This window comes from Balaenoptera acutorostrata, chromosome 11 (genome assembly GCF_949987535.1).
Source record: "Balaenoptera acutorostrata chromosome 11, mBalAcu1.1, whole genome shotgun sequence".
In the NCBI taxonomy this organism is placed as follows: domain Eukaryota; kingdom Metazoa; phylum Chordata; class Mammalia; order Artiodactyla; family Balaenopteridae; genus Balaenoptera; species Balaenoptera acutorostrata.
The window spans coordinates 81,982,263-82,002,106 of record NC_080074.1 but is presented as its reverse complement, the minus strand read 5'-3'; the positions used below and the strand labels follow the sequence as shown (position 1 = coordinate 82,002,106).

General features: G+C 38.2%; 1 protein-coding gene across 1 annotated transcript; it reads right to left on the bottom strand.

Moving 5' to 3' along the window:
- Positions 1-2,010: 2,010 nt before the first annotated feature.
- Positions 2,011-19,830, bottom strand: LOC130709290 (chymotrypsinogen B-like). Its single transcript, XM_057557555.1, has 6 exons — positions 19,683-19,830; positions 11,616-11,789; positions 9,576-9,843; positions 8,012-8,172; positions 2,849-2,982; positions 2,011-2,175 (listed from the first exon to the last, which is right to left on the bottom strand). The coding sequence occupies exons 1-6, from the start codon at positions 19,828-19,830 to the stop codon at positions 2,011-2,013; spliced, it is 1,050 nt and encodes a 349-aa protein (XP_057413538.1).
- Between the last annotated feature and the right edge of the window lie 14 nt (positions 19,831-19,844).

Below are 19,844 nucleotides of genomic sequence, written 5' to 3'. Positions count from 1 at the left end.
TGAGGGTCTTGGTCAGCTGAAGTTCAGATAAATGTTTTGTAAACAAGTGAAATATCCTAAGATTTTATCTAAAAATTTAAAAATCAAATGATAAGCCTGATAAATAATTTCTTAAATGTCAATTGCTCACTGAAATTGTGAAACTTACAGGGACCATTCCTGTATAACTGCGCATAGGGCACTGTTCTATGTGAGTAAAATTAAGAATTATATGGAGTGAGGGCTTCCCTGGTGACGCAGTGGTTAAGAATCCGCCTGCCAGCTCAATATCAAAAAAACAAACAACCCAATCCAAAAATGGGCAGAAGACCTAAATAGACATTTCTCCAAAGAAAATATACAGATTGCCAGCAAACATATAAAAGAATGCTCAACATCATTAATCAATAGAGAAATGCAAATCAAAACTACAATGAGATATCATCTCACACCAGACAGAATGGCCGTCATCAAAAAATCTACGAACAATAAATGCTAGAGAGGGCGTGGAGAAAAGGGAACCCTCTTGCACTGTTGGCGGGAATGTAAATTGATACAGCCACTATGGAGAACAGTATGGAGGTTCCTTAAAAAACTAAAAATAGAACTACCATACAACCCAGCAATCCCACTACTGGACATATACCCTGAGAAAACCATGATTCAAAAAGAGTCATGTACCAAAATGTTCATTGCAGCTCTGTTTACAATAGCCAGGACATGGAAGCAACCTAAGTGTCCATTGACAGATGAATGGATAAAGAAGATGTGGCACATATATACAATGGAATATTACTCAGCCATAAAAAGAAACAAAATTGAGTTATTTGTAGTGAGGTGGATGGACCTAGAGTCTGTCATACAGAGTGAAGTAAGTCAGACAGAGAAAAACAAATAACTAACACATATATATGGAATCTAAAAAAAAAAAAAAAAAAAAATTGGTCAGAAGAACCTAGGGGCAGGACAGGAATAAAGACACAGACCTACTAGAGAATGGACTTGAGGACACAGGGAGGGGGAAGGGTAAGCTGGGACAAAGTGAGAGAGTGGCATGGACATATATACACTACCAAATGTAAAACCGATAGCTAGTGGGAAGCAGCCGCATAGCACAGGGAAATCAGCTCGGTGCTTTGTGACCACCTAGAGGGGTGGGATAGGGAGGGTGGGAGGTAGGGAGATGCAAGAGGGAAGAGATATGGGGATATATGTATATGTATAGCTGATTCACTTTGTTATAAAGCAGAAACTAACACACCATTTTAAAGCAATTATACTTCAATAAAGATGTTAAAAAAAAAAAAGAATCTGCCTGCCAATGCAGGGGACATCAGTTCGAGTCCTGGTCCGGGAAGATCCCACATGCCGTGGAGCAACTAAGCCCGTGCGCCACAACTACTGAGCCTGCGCTCTAGAGCCCATGAGCCACAACTACTGAGCCACGTGCCACAACTACTGAAGCCTGTGTGCCTAGAGCCTGTGCTCCTCAACAAGAGAAGCCACCGCAATGAGAAGCCCACGCACCACAATGAAGAGTAGCCCCCACTTGCCGCAACTAGAGAAAGCCCACACACAGCAACAAAGACCCAGTGCAGCCAAAAATAAGTAAATAAAATAAATAATTTTTTTAAAAAGCTTAAAAAGAATCTTTAAAATTAAAAAAAAAGAATTATATGGAGTGAATAACATCTCCCTTCATATCTTCCAATGTTAACCAAATTAAAAAAATAGTAAAAGTATATATGATGGGATTCAAATTTGACATATAGTACATGGTACACTAGACATGAAATTCATGACATTTAAGATTGTAAGTTCCCAGGAGGCATGAACCAACATTAGCTTTCTGTGACCAATGTTTAATATTGAATGTATGTACACACCAAATCCAAGCTCCTCAATGACAAGGGTTGGGGGAAGTGACATTGAGTTTTTTAGCAATGACAAGAGACATATTTTTCAGGTAGGCAGTCATGTATTTCCTTTCCCACTTAGGAACACAGTTCCACCATGCTGCTCTTCTAGTGATCATGCTTCTCCTCCAGTGACAGATGTGATCCAGTCTCTATAAGCAGAAATTCTGGTAAAGACCGTTGGTGCGGCAGGATGGCAGTTACTGCTGCCCCAGCTCACAATACCGATGAGCTTGTACTGCCCATCCTGGGCACACTGCAGTGGTCCTCCAGAATCTCCCTGCAACCAGCAAAAAGAGAAGTTCATTCTCCTGGCTGCATGATTCATGGCTGACACTAACCCCCAACTGCAGGGGATGATCCGACAGTGTGTAAGTCACTCTCTCATCTCTGATTTCTGCTCATAACAGCATAGGGAACTACAACCACTGAGGTTGTTGGCTGATGTTACAGATCTCTGAATCAGATCAAAATCTATATTTTCAAGGCGAGGCTGAAACATTTAGCATAAATTCATTTTGTGCTGACCATAGACTGTGCCATGCAGAAAGTTTCAAGCATCTAATAAATATAAATGACTAAATGATGGTTTTGAGTTGCGTGAAAGCATCTTTATATTTTCAGTGCTACTGGAAGTAGGTAGTTTGAGCTACCCAATTCAGCTATGAAGTTGAACCACAAGAAATCATTTTTTTGTGGATCAAAAACAGTTGAAAGTTATCAGGTTCACATAGTTCAACCTAGCAATTGAACAAGTAATTCCTTTTGAGAATAGAATCCACAAAAATATCAAATTAGCAATCACAGTACATCAATTGAGCAATGTACTTACTCCTCTCACTTTTCATTTTAAAACTACCATACATTTATACCTTTTTATGGTCAGCAAACACCCATTCATGAGACACACTGAGAAGAAAACTCCTGCCCTCCTCAACGCAGGCCTTCATTACCATACAGGAGGATGATCCTGCAGCCCCTCCGCATATATTGGTGTTTTTAATATCCAGTCCCCAGTAGCTTCGACAAGATGTACTACTAATCAGTGGTACCTTTGCCTGCTGCACCGTTTTAGGAAATTCACCTTCTAGTGGAAAAGGAATAAAAACACATAGGCAAATGATATTAAAGGATGAAACAAAAATAGCCTTATATATACACAGACTCCAAGGGTTAAATCCCACCCATTCTCCCCTCTCAGCACTATAGTGATGCTGTTAGGTGACTTCTAAAAAACTAATATAATCACTCCACAGTGGCTTATACAACAGAAACAATGAAAAACATTTTATGTGGGTTCTTTTGTCTTTAGTCCTCAGAAGATATAAAAATATCACTTTCCGAAAAAAAGACAAAGTTTACACTCAAATCAGTTGTTGATAAAGCAAACAATATAATTCATTTTTTACATATTAAGTCTATACTTTAATTCATTGGTTTCACGACATTCTCATTCTTTTGATTTGACTTCTGCTGAGCAGACATTCTGGTTAAGTGCTGACACTGACTGGAAGCTGACAACTGAAATTGCATTCTAAATAACTCTTTAGTTTATTGGATATTTGTAAGTAGTTAATTCATTTGCAGAATAGGGTGTATGTGAGACCAGAGTCATGGGTTTGATCTTTATATGGACTAGAATATCTGCACATAATCTTTCTAGCCATTTACCTTTTTTTTAATTGAAGTATAGTTGAGTGATTCAGTTATTACATATGTATATTTTTTTAATATTCTTTTCCATTATGGTTTATTACAGGATATTGAATATAGTTCCCTGTGCTACACAACAGGACCTTGTTGTCTATCCATTCTACATATAATAGTTTGCATCTGCTAATCCCAACTCCCATTCCAACCCTCCCCTGCCCCCCTCCCCCTTGGCAACCACAAGTCTGTTCTCTATGTCTGTGAGTCTGTTTCTGTTTCATAAATAAGTTCACTTGTGTCATATTTTAGAGTCCACATATAGATGATATCATATCTACCCATTTACCTTTTATACCAGCCTATCATTTCAGAAAAATGCCTCACAGCTTTAAGAATAGGCTCATATATCTTCAAGTATGGGTTTTCACAATAGCAACATCTACACTGTTGTGAAAACAATTATGTGTGTGTGAGTGTGTGCACTCACAGTGCAGTTGAGAATAAATACATATAAGTGAAACACACAAATATTTATTAGCTAATAACATCACTAGATATTTACCAACACAGTTTTTAAAAGTATCAGTGAACTTGTATTAATGAATATGATGGCCTAAAACCCAACCAGTCACCTTTAGGTCCATTATGAAAAAAATTTTTCCACTATCATTCCTATTAAAAATACAGAAAAATTGAAAATGAGTAAACAGTATACTCAGACTTCACATATATTTGTTTGCATTCTAATCTTAGAAGAGGTAATAAAATATACTCACGATGAGGTTCAGTTATTCCCCATCCAGCAGTCATACATTTGGAAAGTAAATTTATTTTATCATCTTTCCCTGGCAAACAGATTGGAGATACAAACTTTCCTAATTAAAAGGATGAGAAAGAAAAACGCATATTAACATTGTCTGTACTGTTTGCTCTTCAGTGATGGCTCTAGAAATACCTACTTTGACCTAACAGTACCCTTTCTAACCCTGTAATTTAATAAGTCTTCCAGAAGATTTCACCTGTTATTTACTCAGAGGGGATCATCCCAATATACATGTTACCACTTTGCTCCAGGTATTTCCATATCCTCCTAGGAAAACAGAAACACATGCCCTACACTGAAATGTGGGGCTTCTCATCCATAACCATTTTTTAAAGTGCATCTGTCTTTTTGCCTATGTGCCTTCAGGACATCACCTTGTTGAATTTGAGATGAGAGTGGAGAAGAATATAATTGTTTTCTTTTTTTTTAAAGATTTTTATTATTTATTTATTTTATTTATTTTTGGCTGTGTCGGGTCTTAGTTGCGGCACGCGGGCTCTTTGTTGTGGCGTGCGGGCTTCTCTCTAGTTGTGGCATGTGGGTTTTCTCGGGTTCCAGGGCGCATGGGCTCTGTAGTTTGTGGCACGCAGGCTCTCTAGTTGAGGCACGCAAGCTCAGTAGTTGTGGCACGCGGGCTTAGTTGCCCCGCGGCATGTGGGATCTTAGTTCCCCGACCAGGGATTGAACCCGCATCCCCTGCATTGTAAGGCGGATTCTTTACCACTGGACCACCAGGGAAGTCCCTATAATTGTCTTCTTTTTTCAACTATGTTACATGAAGAACGGGGAAAAACACGTAGCAATTTAACTGTTAAAGTATTTTTATAGCTAATAAGTATTTTTATATCGAATTCTATCTTCACAGGTTATTATAAAATATATTGATACATTATACATTTAAACATTTACATTTTTTCTTATCACCAAAATCTGTGTATATATAAATATTGTGGGTTTGTGTGTCTGTGTATATATGACACACACACACACACACACACACTGAATGCAGTGCTCTTGTGTTTGTTTTCCCTTTATCCCAGGCTGTTTAACTTCATTTTCATCCAGATTTTTACATACTTAAATGCGTCAGCATATCTGCTATCATAGGCCATTTATTTCAATGATATGTTCTTTATTTTTACTGCTATCTCTTAATAAAATTAAATAAAACTGTTTGTAACTTGTCTATTCTTTTCCTACTCATCTTTCTACATGTGTGCCAAATCTTATGTTATTCTGCCTTCACAGATAATCATTGCTCTATCGTATCTTCTCCCAAATTTCCTTGAGCTAAGTAACATTTTCCTACTAACAACATATTTTTTTAATCAGCCATTTTGCTTATTCTGATATTCTTCATTTACTAGATTATGATCATGCCATTTACATGGCATCATTACTACATCATCCTTTTTAATAGCATATAGTGTTCAGATAATGAATGTACCTCGATTTATTAAATCCCATTGGCAAACATTTAGACTTTTAATTTTTTCCCTTATAAGCTGCATCAAGTTTCCCAGATCATGCATCTGTGCATTTGTGCCAGTATTCCTGGATGACTGAGTTGCTGGACCACAAGGCACACACTTTAAAACTTGACAGATATTGCCAGATTGCATCATTTGGCAGGATGGAGGAGGGGGATGTATTGACTTGTACTCCACATCCAGCTGTGTTTATAACTTAGAAATATGTCAAGAGTCTTGAAAACAGTTATGCCCTAAATCCAGCATTTCTGCTTCCGAGAAATTTATCTTAAGGCAATCATAGACCTGGAAAAATGTACACATAAGGATAGTCAATCCAGTATTATTTAAATTAAAAAAAAGGAAACAACCTTTACACGAATGTTTGTGGGAGCTTTATTTGTAACATCTAAAAGCTAGAAACCACCCAGATATTCTTCAACAAATGAATGGTTAAACGTTATGAGTGGTTAAACATTCATACTGTGAACACTACTCAGCTATTAAAAGGAATGCACTACTCATACATGCAACCACATAAATGAAGCTCCAGGATGTTATGCCCAGCGAAAAAAGTCAATCCCAAAAGGTTACATATTATATAATTCCATTTATGTAACACTCTTGAATTGACAAAATTATAGAAACAGAACAGATTTGTGGTTGACAGAAGCCTGGGTGGGGAGGGTGGAATGGGGAGGAAGGAAACGGGTGTGGCTATAAAGGGGCAACAGTAATGATCCTTATGGTGACAAAAGTGTTCTGTATCTCAACTGCATCAATGTCAAATCCTGCAAGATGTTACCATTTGTGAAAACCAGGTTAAAAAGTACTTTGGTTTCTCTGTATTATTCCCTATAACTGCATGTGAATCTACAATTATCTCAGCATTGAAAGTTTAACTAAAAATAAATTTAAGAAGGAGGATAAAGAGAAAAAATACTGATGTCAGAGCTCCAATCCTGAGATTGTAATTAACTGTTCCAAAATGCATCTGGGCTGATAGGTTTGTTTGTTTTGTTTTTAAAGCAACTCAGAGGATGATAATGCATAGTCAAGTTTAAGAAGCACTGTTCTAAATGCTCTCACTGACTCAGTTTTAAAAGCATAAAAAGCAAATGGTAGGGGCTTCCCTGGTGGCGCAGTGGTTGAGAGTCTGCCTGCCAATGCAGGGGACACGGGTTTGAGCCCTGGTCTGGGAAGATCCACATGCCGCGGAGCAACTGGGCCCGTGAGCCACAACTACTGAGCCTGCGCGTCTGGAGCCTGTGCTCCGCAACAAGAGAGGCCGCGATTGTGAGAGGCCTGCGCACCGCGATGAAGAGTGGCCCCCGCTTGCGGCAACTAGAGAAAGCCCTCGCACAGAAATGAAGACCCAACACAGCCAAAAATAAATAAATAAATAAATAAATAAATTTATTAAAAAAAAAAAAAAAGCAAATGGTAGACTGAACCATGATTGGGGGTTTGTAGGATGGATGCAGCGAAAAGACATAAAAAGGGAGGTCTATAGGCAGAAACAGAGGAGAGAATTGGAGCAAAGAAAGAAAACTGTCCCAGAACCCTGTGATGCCATGGAAAGGCTTGGGTGTGAAAGTAGGGACTATCCACAGATCTCAGTTACATCCCCCCCCAATACACCTTCCCACTGAATGCTCACCTGTGCTAAGTAGGTAGGTGGGTTACTGCCATTCCCTTTCTACAAAGGATAAAGCTAAGGTCACAGAAGTTACATAACATGTCCAAGATCACATGGCTACTTCATGACAGAGGCAGGATTAACAATGCCTCACTTTCACTTAGCTTTGGCTTAAGTAACTATTTTTTTAAAAACCAAGATTTTACTAAGTTATGAAGGCACAGAAAATTAAACATGTGGTGGTTCAAACTGATGTTCTAAGTATTTGGGATAACCTCATAGAACATAAAGAGTCTCAGGAGAATATATAGGACAAAGTTAAAAACATACTTCTCTGAAATCTTCTCTGGACCTCTGTCAATTAAATACACATAACAGCAAAATGTTTATGCAGATACTTCAGCTTTTAGAGAAAGCATCTTAGAATGTAAGGAAATTTTAAAATAATTATTTAATTTCAAAAGTACATACAGCACTTCTAAGCAAGATGGAAGATAAAAGGTTCAAAATATGGAAAAGAGTTATCCATACTGACCTAGTTCAACAGGGTTTTCCAGATGCAACAAGCATAGATCATCATTGGGAGGAAATTGTGTGAAGCTGGGGTGAGTGTATACAGTTTTCACTGGTATCAAATCTCTATTTCCTGTATTCCACAGGTAACTTCTTCCTATTACCAGGTTGTCTGTGACAGTACTTGTCATAAGAAAAGGGAGTGAGGAAATAGATACCACTTTTAATGAGGCCATCACTTTTCAGAATTACTAAAAATGTATTCTTTAACATTTTTTTTTGCTTCTATACTCCAATTATATTATTGCCAAAATCTAGTCCCCAAAACTTTCTTTAAAATTTTCAATCCACATTAATATCCTTATTATCCTGAATTCTTAGAAAATGGGAGTTTCTCATTAATTCAATCCTTGAGAAAATTTTTAAAGTATCTACTTTCTTGCCTTTATAACATCAAATAAAATGATTTAGTACAATATTTTTTTGACAATTAAGATTCATGATGCCTCAAGATAATGATTTTATGTATTATAATCATTATGCATTATATGATGTACTTATGTGATGGTCACTGAAATTATCCTGAAAGTTATAGTTACTCTACTCCCTAATACGATGTTTCTCAAAGAAATGTCTAGGAACCACATGCATTAAGTCTGGCTTGTGTATTAAAAATGCAGAATCCCAGACGTAACTCAGCAAATCAAAATTCAGGATTAATATTCTAAGATTCCGTTTATAGCAAACTCCCCAGGTAAGTTTAAGCACATGAAAGTCTGAAAACTGCCTTAATAAGGATGCCTTCTTGTGATTTAGCTATATCAAAAGTAAGAGTTGGGGAATGCTAAAGAAATTGAGTTTTTGGTTCATTGAAGCTTCCTGCTCACCATGTTATTTGAGCAGATGCTTTCATTATAAAGCCAATTTTAGAGACCCTGAAAATGTCATATCTACTCATTCAGCTATGGGACATTGTATGACAATGTCAACTGTCTCACTACTTCTGGGTATTAAAAACGTCAAGCTAAGACTCCTTTGAGGAAGGAGTTTTCAGATATTTCCATATTACATTGAGACCAAGATTCACATAAAGTCAAAGAAAAAAAAAATGTTCCTTTAAAGGACATTCTTTAAAATTCTTTGAAACTTTACACATTTATTTCAGGACTGGGTATGATCATCAGACAGTCCGTAGAGGAGAGCAAGGAGGAAAGGAAGCCACATTTGAGCAACCCCTCGGCTCTGGGCACCATGCTGAGAGACTGATGCAAAAATGTTGAGACATCATTACCTTCATTTTTATGGATGGGGGGGTGTTGTTAGTTACTTATTAATTAAATTATACCTAGAAGCAGGAAGCTGCTTTTAAAATTAAACCTATTAGTAGTAAGTGCATTAGTGAAGCACAGAAAGTTTCATCAACCTAACACGTTCATTCATTTGCAAGATGGGGACTGTATCCGTGGGAGCTGATGCTTAATGTTTCTTGTGACGTGGGGAGAGCACAAGGAGTGCACCCACTGTGGACCCTCAAATAGCTCCTCACCGCCCTGCTCTCCGCAGCCCTGCACCACTTGGGCACACACCTGAAGTTGCAGTGCGCCGCTGTCAGGACCCACTGTCTCCCAATCAGAGCACCTCCACAGTAATGCTGTCCTTGGTACTGCAGACTGACCAGCCAGGGCCACGACATCGCAGGGGCGGCATGGCCACCAACCACCCTGGGCTTCCCAAGCTTGGCTGGCAACACGTTTGTATTCCTCTCAGATCCTTCCATGAGAAATGGGTCAACAACAGGAATTCCACATTTGTCTTGGGCTGGCTGTCTTCTGGTATTGTTTTCTACTGTTAGCCCTTAGAAAAGTAACAACACAACATCAGATAGCAATACTTGTGAAAGTCTATTAAAATCTCAGAATGGAGGCATTTATTTCTTTTGTAGGTTCAAAACTAGGATTCTTTGCAAGAGATGAGACTCATCTTTTCTTCCATTGCTTTTAAATGAGTAAAAATCAATAGTTAACTAAAGCATTAATATATACATCTTTAGATGAATCAGAACACAAATCAATTTTTTAAAAAGAAAAAAAATTGCACTTAATCATGAAATTACTGGAGATTGTTCTTTCTGTGGCATCATTTGTGTTATCCCAGTATAACGTATCTAGACACATCAAAATACTTTATGCTACATGTATTCAAAATAAAATGGTTATATAAAGGAAAAGCATAGGGAAAATTTCTACCAATGTGTTTACTCCATTCTCAGATTTATAAGAAATTTACCAGGGAATAACAAGAGACTTAAATATAATGAAAATTAAGCATCTCCATAGCCATATAATTTCAGAATGATAAGATAATGGTCACTTGTGAATTCTTTACTTGAGATTTTTTTTTACACTAGAAATCTATTTAAAACAAAAAGTTTCTAGCATAGTGGGTTTGTGTTTATTCAATACTTATGTCAAAACTCATTTCTAATTTCTTTTCAGATATGTATAACATATGGATTTCCTCTTCCTTTTAAATACATATGCCTAAAAAATATGCAGACTCTTCAAAATTAAGATTATCCTAGATTTTAGGGAGAAAAAACCCACAAAAGGTATTTACTCAAACATGTTGTTAGTGCATTAAGGTTTACTGCATTACTGCATGTTTTTTATTGCATTTGTAATCCACATTATATGTGGTAACTCAGACTTCTGGGCTGTTTGTACACATGTATAACAGCAATATTTTATTAGTATTCAACTTACTTTAAAATACTTAAAAAAAGAAATGAGGCTAAATATTTTTACTGTGAGAATAAAGGGTCAGTTTAGAGATATAGTGATGAAAGACAAAAGCAATGGACACATAAGAAGGGTCAGTTAGGCGAGCATCCCTTTAACGATTAAAAATCACACCTATAGGATGATGTGGTTCAGTAGTCTACAGCTCACATCCAGGACTCTTAGGAGAGCCCATTCATTCCACTATCCTAGGAAAGGTAGACCAACATCAAAAAGAACTTTGCGTTCACGTGGATTAAATTCTTCCTGCAATTACACTCCAATCAAGAAAATCTCCTAATGATAGATTCATTAGGGTTTTTAGTCTTAAGCACAACTAATGGAATTCTAGCTTAAAATTAGATAGGATAAGTAGATAAAAATCAGCACATTTGTTTCTGTTTTATGCAGAGAAGTTAGTATAGGTTCAGCTAAAATATTCCTTTTGAGGGCTCTTCATGGGGGTGGGGAGGTGGTTACTTAATAAAAAATATGTTAACAGAGACATGGAAACACACTGAACTCTACCCTTGTTTCAGCTTGAATGGCCCCAGTGGATCTTTTAAATAGCAACTGACTGACTTTTATGTTTACCATTATTTCTTAAATAAAAATAACATACACACATATAGACACATACTCACCCCAATTAACTTTATTAGCTCACATGATCTACCTGAACCACCAAATTCTCATGCCTTAAGGAACGGTTGGAAATGAAGTTATCCTATTTTTAGTATTAGAGCAAGGTGACTGACTACCAGTGACTCCTAAATCAGTGGGCCCCAGGTTCTACTTTCAGGCATATATGGTACCTGCTTTAATAAATGTTTTAAAACAATTTCTTACCATTAATAGGCAGTTGGATCCCAATATTGCTTTTCTGTGATTGCTTCTGAGTCATATCTTCCAAAATAAGTTTAAAACCTCTTTCTCCCACAGATTCATCAGTCTTAAAATTCACAGTTAGGTAAGCACCACTGGATATCAAGACAAATTCTTTCTTGGAGCCACATAAATGAGCTGCAATGTGAGATATACTTGATAATTAAAATACTTTTCCTGTGTAGTTACATAGGTAAAAGAGGGAGAAGAGAGAGAGGGGACATTAAATTCTAAACAATCTTGACAAAGGAATGATTATCAATAATGTAAGATCAAGATTTGTGGGATGAAATTCATGATTTGATTGAAACGATAAAAGGGTATAGATTTTAAAAGATAAAGGGAAAAGATGGGGCTAGCAATTGATATGGAAATGATATACAGTTATATGGCAATCTTTGATCATAAGGACAGGTAAAGAGGCATTTTGATGAAGATAAATGGACAGAGAAATAGAAGTAATGGAACAGCACTATGGACCAAAAGTTTGCATACTCCCGAAGTTCATATGTAGAAATCCTAATCCCCAATGTGATGGTAGTAGGTGAGGCCTTTGGGAGGTGATTTGGTCATGAGGGTGGAGCCTTATAAACCCTTCTAAAAGAGACCCCAGAGAGCTCTCTAGCACACCCCCCCACCCCCGCTTTTTTTTGCCATGTGAGGATATAGCAAGAAGACAGCTAATGAACCAGGAAGCAAGCCCTCACCAGACACCAAATCTTGGACTTCTAGTCTTCAGAACTGTGAGAAATAAATGTTTTGTTATTTAAGCTACCCAAACTATGGCATTATTGTTATAGTAGCCAAAACTGACTAAGACACACAGGCTGCCCAAATACAGACTAATGATGATCCTTTCCTAATTCAGAAACACAAAAGTCGTCACAAAGATGGTCCTGATAGTGACAGGCCATTTGCTGTAATTTATCTATACAGGCTGTAACTTAAATTCTCTCAAAATAAAACAATGATACACTACTGATTTGTCTCAAAGATAATGTTATCTCAGAAATCTGAGAAGGTGGGGAATAGGGCAATAGTTAATCTCTACGTCATTCTTATGCTCAGAGAATCTGTTTGGTGAATTGGATGTGATGGGGAACTTTTGGGATGCACCATGTCGAGTAAAGGCATTCTGCATAGAGTCAACTAACACTCTGGAAGTTTTAAAATAATGGAAATGGGAAAATGTTACTCTGTTTTTCAAAAAGGAGATTGGGGATTCACAGAGGGGGATGGGTAGGAGACAGAAAAACAAAGAGGCTAGAGGATTTCCAAAGTCTTGTATCACTGAAGTAGTGCAGCTTAGTCCTTACAGGCTCAGATTCTATAGCCAAACTGCTGGTTTGGGCTAGTTCTGCCATTTATTAGCTATGTAGCCCTAGGCAAGTTATTTAACCTATCTCTCTGCCTCAATTTTCTCATCTGTATAATGGAGATTAAAAAAATACTCACATGGAATTATATGAAGTTGTATTTATGAAGCATTATAAGTGTTTGTTAAATAAAAATAAACCTCAGCAAAAATTTACAGCAAATTATTAGACAGATGGGTTTTGAACACTTGAAGAAGCAATCAGTGGTCACAAGCAACCAGCATGTGATCCTTTACATGCCATATTAAATTAACCTAATTTAATTTTTGGAAAGAGTTAATTAGATGGTGGCTAGGGGGAATGAGATAAATTTAATGAATCTTGATTTCAGTGAAGCACTTAATAGAGTACCTTATGATGTCCCTGTGAACAGATATAAAATGTAAGTGGATAATTATATGACTAGGAAGTTTCACAGCTGATTAAATAACCATACAATGTTAACCTGAAGGGAAGGTCTTAATGGTATGAAAATGGTTCTATCCTTGGTTCTGCCAAGTGCAGTATTTCTATTAATGGCTTAGATAGAAATACAGATAACACATTTACAAAATGTGTAGGTTTAAGATGGGTGGCTGAATGAGAAGTAAGGAACTAGGTTAAATATAGAATCTTAGTGATAATTTAGTTCAATCTTTCATATAACGCGGAGTTCCTTTTTTTAATTTTTTAAAAATTTATTTATTTTATTTATTTTTGGCTGCGTTGGGTCTTCGTTGCTGCGTGTGGGCTTTCTCTAGTTGCGGCAAGCGGGCTTCTCATTGCAATGGCTTCTCTTGTTGTGGAGCACAGGCTCTAGGTGCATGGGCTTCAGTAGTTGTGGCGTGTGGGCTTCAGTAGTTGTGGCTCGCGGGCCCTAGAGTGCAGGCTCAGTAGTTGTGGTGCACGGGCTTAGTTGCTCTGCGGCATGTGGGATCTACCCCGGACCAGGGATTGAACCCGTGCCCCCTGCATTGGCAGGCGGATTCTTAACCACTGTGCCACCAGGGAAGCCCCTAACACGGAGTTCCTTCTAAAATACCCTTGGACATATGAAACCTGGATTTGAAGATATTACATGGAACTTATGAGCATTTTCTCTTTTTGAACAGTTCTAATTGCTTGACAGTTCTTGCTCATGTTGAATCAAAAGGCATCAGTGTAATGATGGCCACATGGTTAGTGGAGTGGCCAAGGATATAAGTGTTTGAATCAGAGTGCTTGGGCTTTAATCCAACCTTCTCTATTTACTAGTTATGTCACTGGAGGCAAGTTACTCAATATATTTGTGTTTCCTTATATTTAAAATGAGGATAATGTAACCTACCTCCATATGACTATTAAGAAGATTAAGAGTTAAAATTTCTTAAGACTATGCCTGAATAATGGTAAACATTCAATAACTATTAGATGTTACTAGGCAGAACAAGTTTCATACCTGGCCTGAGAGTCTCTGTGAGAATTCCATAAATATTTGAAGGGAAGAAATTATGATCCTTCTGTCTTCTCTCTTCTCCAAGATAAACATGCCCAGGTGTCCACACCCTTCAGCATCCTGGTCATTATGTTCTGTGGATGTGTTCCAGTTTGTTAATGTTCCTTAAAATTGTTGCTTGACCAAGGATGATATTTAATAGCCAGTATGGCAGGAGCAACAGCCAGACAGACTGGACGTTGACTATGAAGATTTGTAAGACTGAGCTAGTGAATGCCAGCTCAGTGCCAACCCTAAATTTGACCACACAAGGGAACTTATTTCTTTTATCTTATCATTCTTTACCAACACTGCTCTGAAATTCTGTAATCATTTGAGACTTCTGAAATTTTGATTTCAAACATCCTACTTTCTAAATCACCACTTCCTATCTATCCTAATCCGTTAGTATTTCCCTGCTGTAATTGTTTGCTCTCTCCATGACCTTCTCGACATTAATCCCATAAACTTTCTATATCCATCACCCTCTAAGAAAGTGAGAGATTTTGTTGTCAGGAGAAGCAGAGGAATGGGGCAACAGCTAAATTTCTTGTTCTGTTTTGTTTTGAATTATGGGTAATACTAGAATGTGTTTGAAACTGATGAGAATGATAGAGGAAACTGATGAAGTCAGAGAATGAATAACTTAAGGAAATTTATAAGAAGCTGAAAATTCTCAAATTTATATCTCAAGCCCAAACTTTAAGAGTTCTACTTCTAGGGCTTCCCTGGTGGCGCAGTGGTTGAGAATCTGCCTGCCAATGCAGGGGACACGGGTTCGAGCCCTGGTCTGGGAAGATCCCACATGCCACGGAGCAACTAGGCCCGTGAGCCACAGTTACTGAGCCTGCGCATCTGGAGCCTGTGCTCCGCAACAAGAGAGGCTGCCATAGTGAGAGGTCTGCGCACCGCGATGAAGAGTGGCCCCCACTTGCCGCAACTAGAGAAAGCCCTCACACAGAAACGAAGACCCAACACAACCATAAATAAAACAAAATAAAATAAAATAATTAAAAAAAAAAGAGGTTATTGCTTAAAAAAAAAAAAGAGTTCTACTTCTAGCTCCCTGTTGCTAACTCAACCTAGATGTATCATGGCATTAAAAATTTAACATGGGGGCTTCCCTGGTGGCACAGTAGTTGAGCATCTGCCTGCTAATGCAGGGGACACGGGTTCAAGCCCTGGTCTGGGAAGATCCCACATGCCGCGGAGCAACTAGGCCCGTGAGCCACAACTACTGAGCCTGCGCGTCTGGAGTCTGTGCTCCGCAACAAGAGGGGCCACAATAGTGAGAGGCCCGCGCACCACGATGAAGAGTGGCCCCCGCTTGCCGCAACTAGAGAAAGCCCTAGCACAGAAACGAAGACCCAACATAGCAATCAATCAATCAATCAATCAATCTTAAAAAAAAAAAATTAACATGGATAGATCTCTCCCCACAAATCTATTTCTCCCTCTAGTATTTCCCATCTCTGTAAATGCCACCACCTCCAAAAACCTCATACCATAACTTAGGAGCCATCCTTGATCTGCAGATTTCATTCCACATTCAATCCATCAAGAAATCCTATCAGTTCTATCTCCAGATCTGTCCACGTCACTTGTACTCCTTTGTTGCCATCCTCTTTCAAGGCAACATTATCTATTACCTAAAACAGTACTAACAGGACATTCTGCAATGATGTAAAGTTTAATATGAGTGCTGTCCAGTATGGTAATCACTCACTACATGTAGCAATTGAGCACTTGAAGTATGGCTAATACCACATTTCATTTCATTTTAACTAATTTGAATTTAAATGACAACATGGATTAGACAGTGTAGGTCTAGATTACCATGACAGCCTCATAGCTGCAGACATAATTCACCCTGTCACCCTAAAATCCACTCCCAACATGGCAGTCATAGCAGCCCTCAACTTACTCCCCTGTCAAAAACCTTTAATGACCTCCCATTGGATTGGCATAAAATCCAAACTCCTTACGATAACCTGAGCTGCACAACTAGGCAAAGCCTCCATCTTCTACAACCTCACCTCATTCCAGTCTGTCCTCACTCAATCTCCAGCCACTCTGACCTCTGAGAGTTTCCCAGGTTACCAAGCTCTTCCCACCTGCAAGGCCATTTTCTCACTTATTTTTTCATCAAATATTTACTAAGTGTTAGGAGTGCTCTAGACACTGGAGATACAGCAGTGAACAAGAGACTAAGTCCTGCTCTCAGGAAATTTTCATTCTGGTGGAGGGAAACAGATTCTAAACAAATAAATATTGATATATACGCTGCCAGGTCATGATAAATGCCAAGAAGGAAAAGTGGAGGGGGGTTACTTAGACTGTGTGATAGAAGAGGCCTTGGATTAGGTAACGTTTGAACAGACATCTGAATGAACTGAGGAAGTGAACCTTGAAGTCACCTTGGGGCCAAGCAGGAATATGCTTGGTTAGTCTGAGGAAGAATAAAGAAGCCAGTGTGCCTGGTTTTGGGTGAAGGAGAGGGAGAAGCGGTAGGAGGTAAGGTCAGATAGGTACTAGACACCTTTGCACCTGCTATTCTGGCCTTGCCTGGCTGTTTCCTTTTCATTCTTTGGATCTTCTGTGACCATCTTAACTAAAGCAACTGTCTACCCACTACTATTCCATACTTCTGCTTCAACTTATTTCCTTCAGATTACATTGACAATCAATAATTATTTGATTATTATTTACTGTTAAATACTGTTACTAGTTTTCTTCTTTTTTATCATCTGTCTTCCCAAAAGAAGGTGGCAGTGATCATTTCTGAATTGTTTACCATTGTTTCTTCAAGGTGCCTATCACATTAGAAAATGCTCCGTCATGAATGAATTTAACCTGTACATTTAATATGGTGTTTACTAGTTACTGATGTCTTACCTTCATGGGGTAAATGGAAGAAGGAAGACCAGATGAACCTTAATTTTGCTAAGTTCTTTTCATTAAAATATTGTAAAAGCATTGCAATGAAGACAACTTGGAGGCTGTGTACCACTCCATTTACATTCACAGAAATAATTAAAAACTAGCTAAAAACTGCTAAATTCTATTTAGGTGAGCAGAAAGATTTAGTAAGAAAAGATAACTGAGACAATATAGACAATGTGGTTCCACATATGGGCTAGCCCTTCTAACTAGCTGGGAGAGTAGCAATGGGGCTCAGTGTTCAACAGTTTAACAATGCTTATAGAAATTGCATATTTCACTGAACGAAAACTATGTAAGGACATAAAAGTATATGAAATAAAACTGTATAAGCTAGCAAACTAATGGTAGTGTCCTCACTTTTATATAGAATTGTATAAGCTAATTATAGAAATATTAGTTGTCTCATTTGTAATCTTTTGACACCCATGAATTTTTGATTAATCAGACCTTTTAAAGAGGAATAATGTTGTCAGGTTGAGGAATACTAAAGAATGAGAAAGAGAAGCATAGCCCTGACATCCAGGAACTGGTCCAACACTCACAGCTGGACTGTGTTCTCCTGTTGGACATAAACAATCTCACAGGACATCAACATCAGACAAGACTCTGAATCTATGATAAAATGAGACAAAAACAAGGTCATCTGTAACCAACAAAAATACCAAACATTGACCTCTCATGGCTGAAATGAGAGCTTGCTACTTCTTTACCAATTACAGTTTTATCCTTACTCTAGTCAGGGCTCCCTCTGATTGAGATACCCAATCATAAAATTGCCCCACTTCCTGCAAGCAATCTAGAGCAAAGTCCACTTCTCTAGACCTTCTCCAAAATTACCTGACCAAAGCCTAAATACTGTAATAGGTTCTCTCTACCACCCTTTTAACAACCCATGGTTTTCCAGGATATGTGTTTTCCCTCTCCACAATGAGTAATAAATCTAACTTGTTCAACTCCAGGTATGTTCCAAGGGTCTCTGGTTGAAAGGCATTCACAAGAGTTAGGGTTGTAGGGTTGAATGCTATAAACACCTCATATTAATCTTATGGAGAACTGATAGCTTGATATTTTGTATCTCCTCCGCCTCCATACTCTCAATTGCTTTAGAATCCTTGGCAGGAACCAAACTCGTTGATAAGAAAAAATTTAGATAACTTTGGAATTTCAAAGCACATTGCTGAACTTACTGGTGTTATAAATCCTAGAATATCGTAGGAGTTGTTAAGGTCCCTGGAAAAAGATAGCATCAAAACTCTCCTCTTGGGGCTTCCCTGGTGGTGCAATGGTTAAGAGTCTGCCTGCCAATTCAGGGGACACGGGTTTGAGCCCTGGTCCGGGAAGATCCCACATGCCGTGGAGCAACTAAGCCCATGCGCCACAACTACTGAGCCTGCACCCTAGAGCCCATGAGCCACAACTACTGAGCCCGCATGCCACAACTACTGAAGCTCGTGCGCCTAGAGCCCTTGCTCCGCAACAGGAGAAGCCAACGCAATGAGAAGCCCGTGCACAACAAAGAGTAGCCCCGCTCGCTACAACTAGAGAAAAGCCCCCACACAGCAACGAAGACCCAACATAGCCAAAAGTAAAATAAATAAATTTATAAAAATTAAAAAAAATAAAAATAAACCTCTCCTCTTGCCCTTTGTGATAGGTGGATTGTAAAGGTGTCCTGATTGGCAGAACTGGTTGGAGATTGGAGAAGGTGATACAATATTGAATTACAAAACCTTTGGAAAAGTTCCCTCTATGAGTCAATCTTAGAACAGGATATTGCCTGACATCCAAACATGGTAGACACCATGTGGTCAATAAATCACCAAAGATTATTCAAGTTAATTGACCTTTACCTTTTAATAATTTACCCTGGGCCTAAAGAGAACCACCTTTACTGTGGGGATGAAATCTGAGTAAACAAATTTCAAAAAGTTACCTAAAAATGCAGTCTAGGAAATAAAACCTCTTAAAACATATGACCTCCTGAGAAAAACAAAATTAGTGTGCTCCCTAATGGTAAAATGAGATAGGAATCACTGGATGAAATCAAAAAGAGCTGGAATTAAAGGTCAAGATCCAGTGAGTACGGTCTCATGCTCACCCCATTGTGTTCAATAATACTCAGGATTCTGATGAAGGATCTGATGGAAGATCACTGACAACAAATGATATCATTCCAAAGGCAAATGTAGGTCATGGTTTCCATATATATGATTATATGAATGCCACTCAATGTAGGACATTTAAGAAAGTTCAGTTTACCAAGTAATCTTGATTGCTGATCTGGTCCGTCATAAATACTGAAGTAATCCCATTCACAGTTCCAAGATTCTTCTGTTATAAAGCCTTTAATCACTGCCTTCATTTTATTTCCTGACATAGAATAAAAAGTCCAAGTGCAGTTCAGCATGTTAGGGTAAATGT

What these genes read in the sequence shown, in the direction of transcription:
- LOC130709290 (XM_057557555.1), bottom strand. Translation starts at nt 19,830, where the DNA reads ATGCTGAACTGCACTTGGACTTTTTATTCTATGTCAGGAAATAAAATG. An exon ending in GCGGCGCACTGCAACTTCAG is followed by an intron (nt 8,173 to 9,575) that starts GTGTGTGCCCAA and finishes TCTTATGACAAG; the next exon opens with TACTGTCACAGACAACCTGG. An exon ending in GGAAAACCCTGTTGAACTAG is followed by an intron (nt 2,983 to 8,011) that starts GTCAGTATGGAT and finishes CTTTTCCACTAG; the next exon opens with AAGGTGAATTTCCTAAAACG.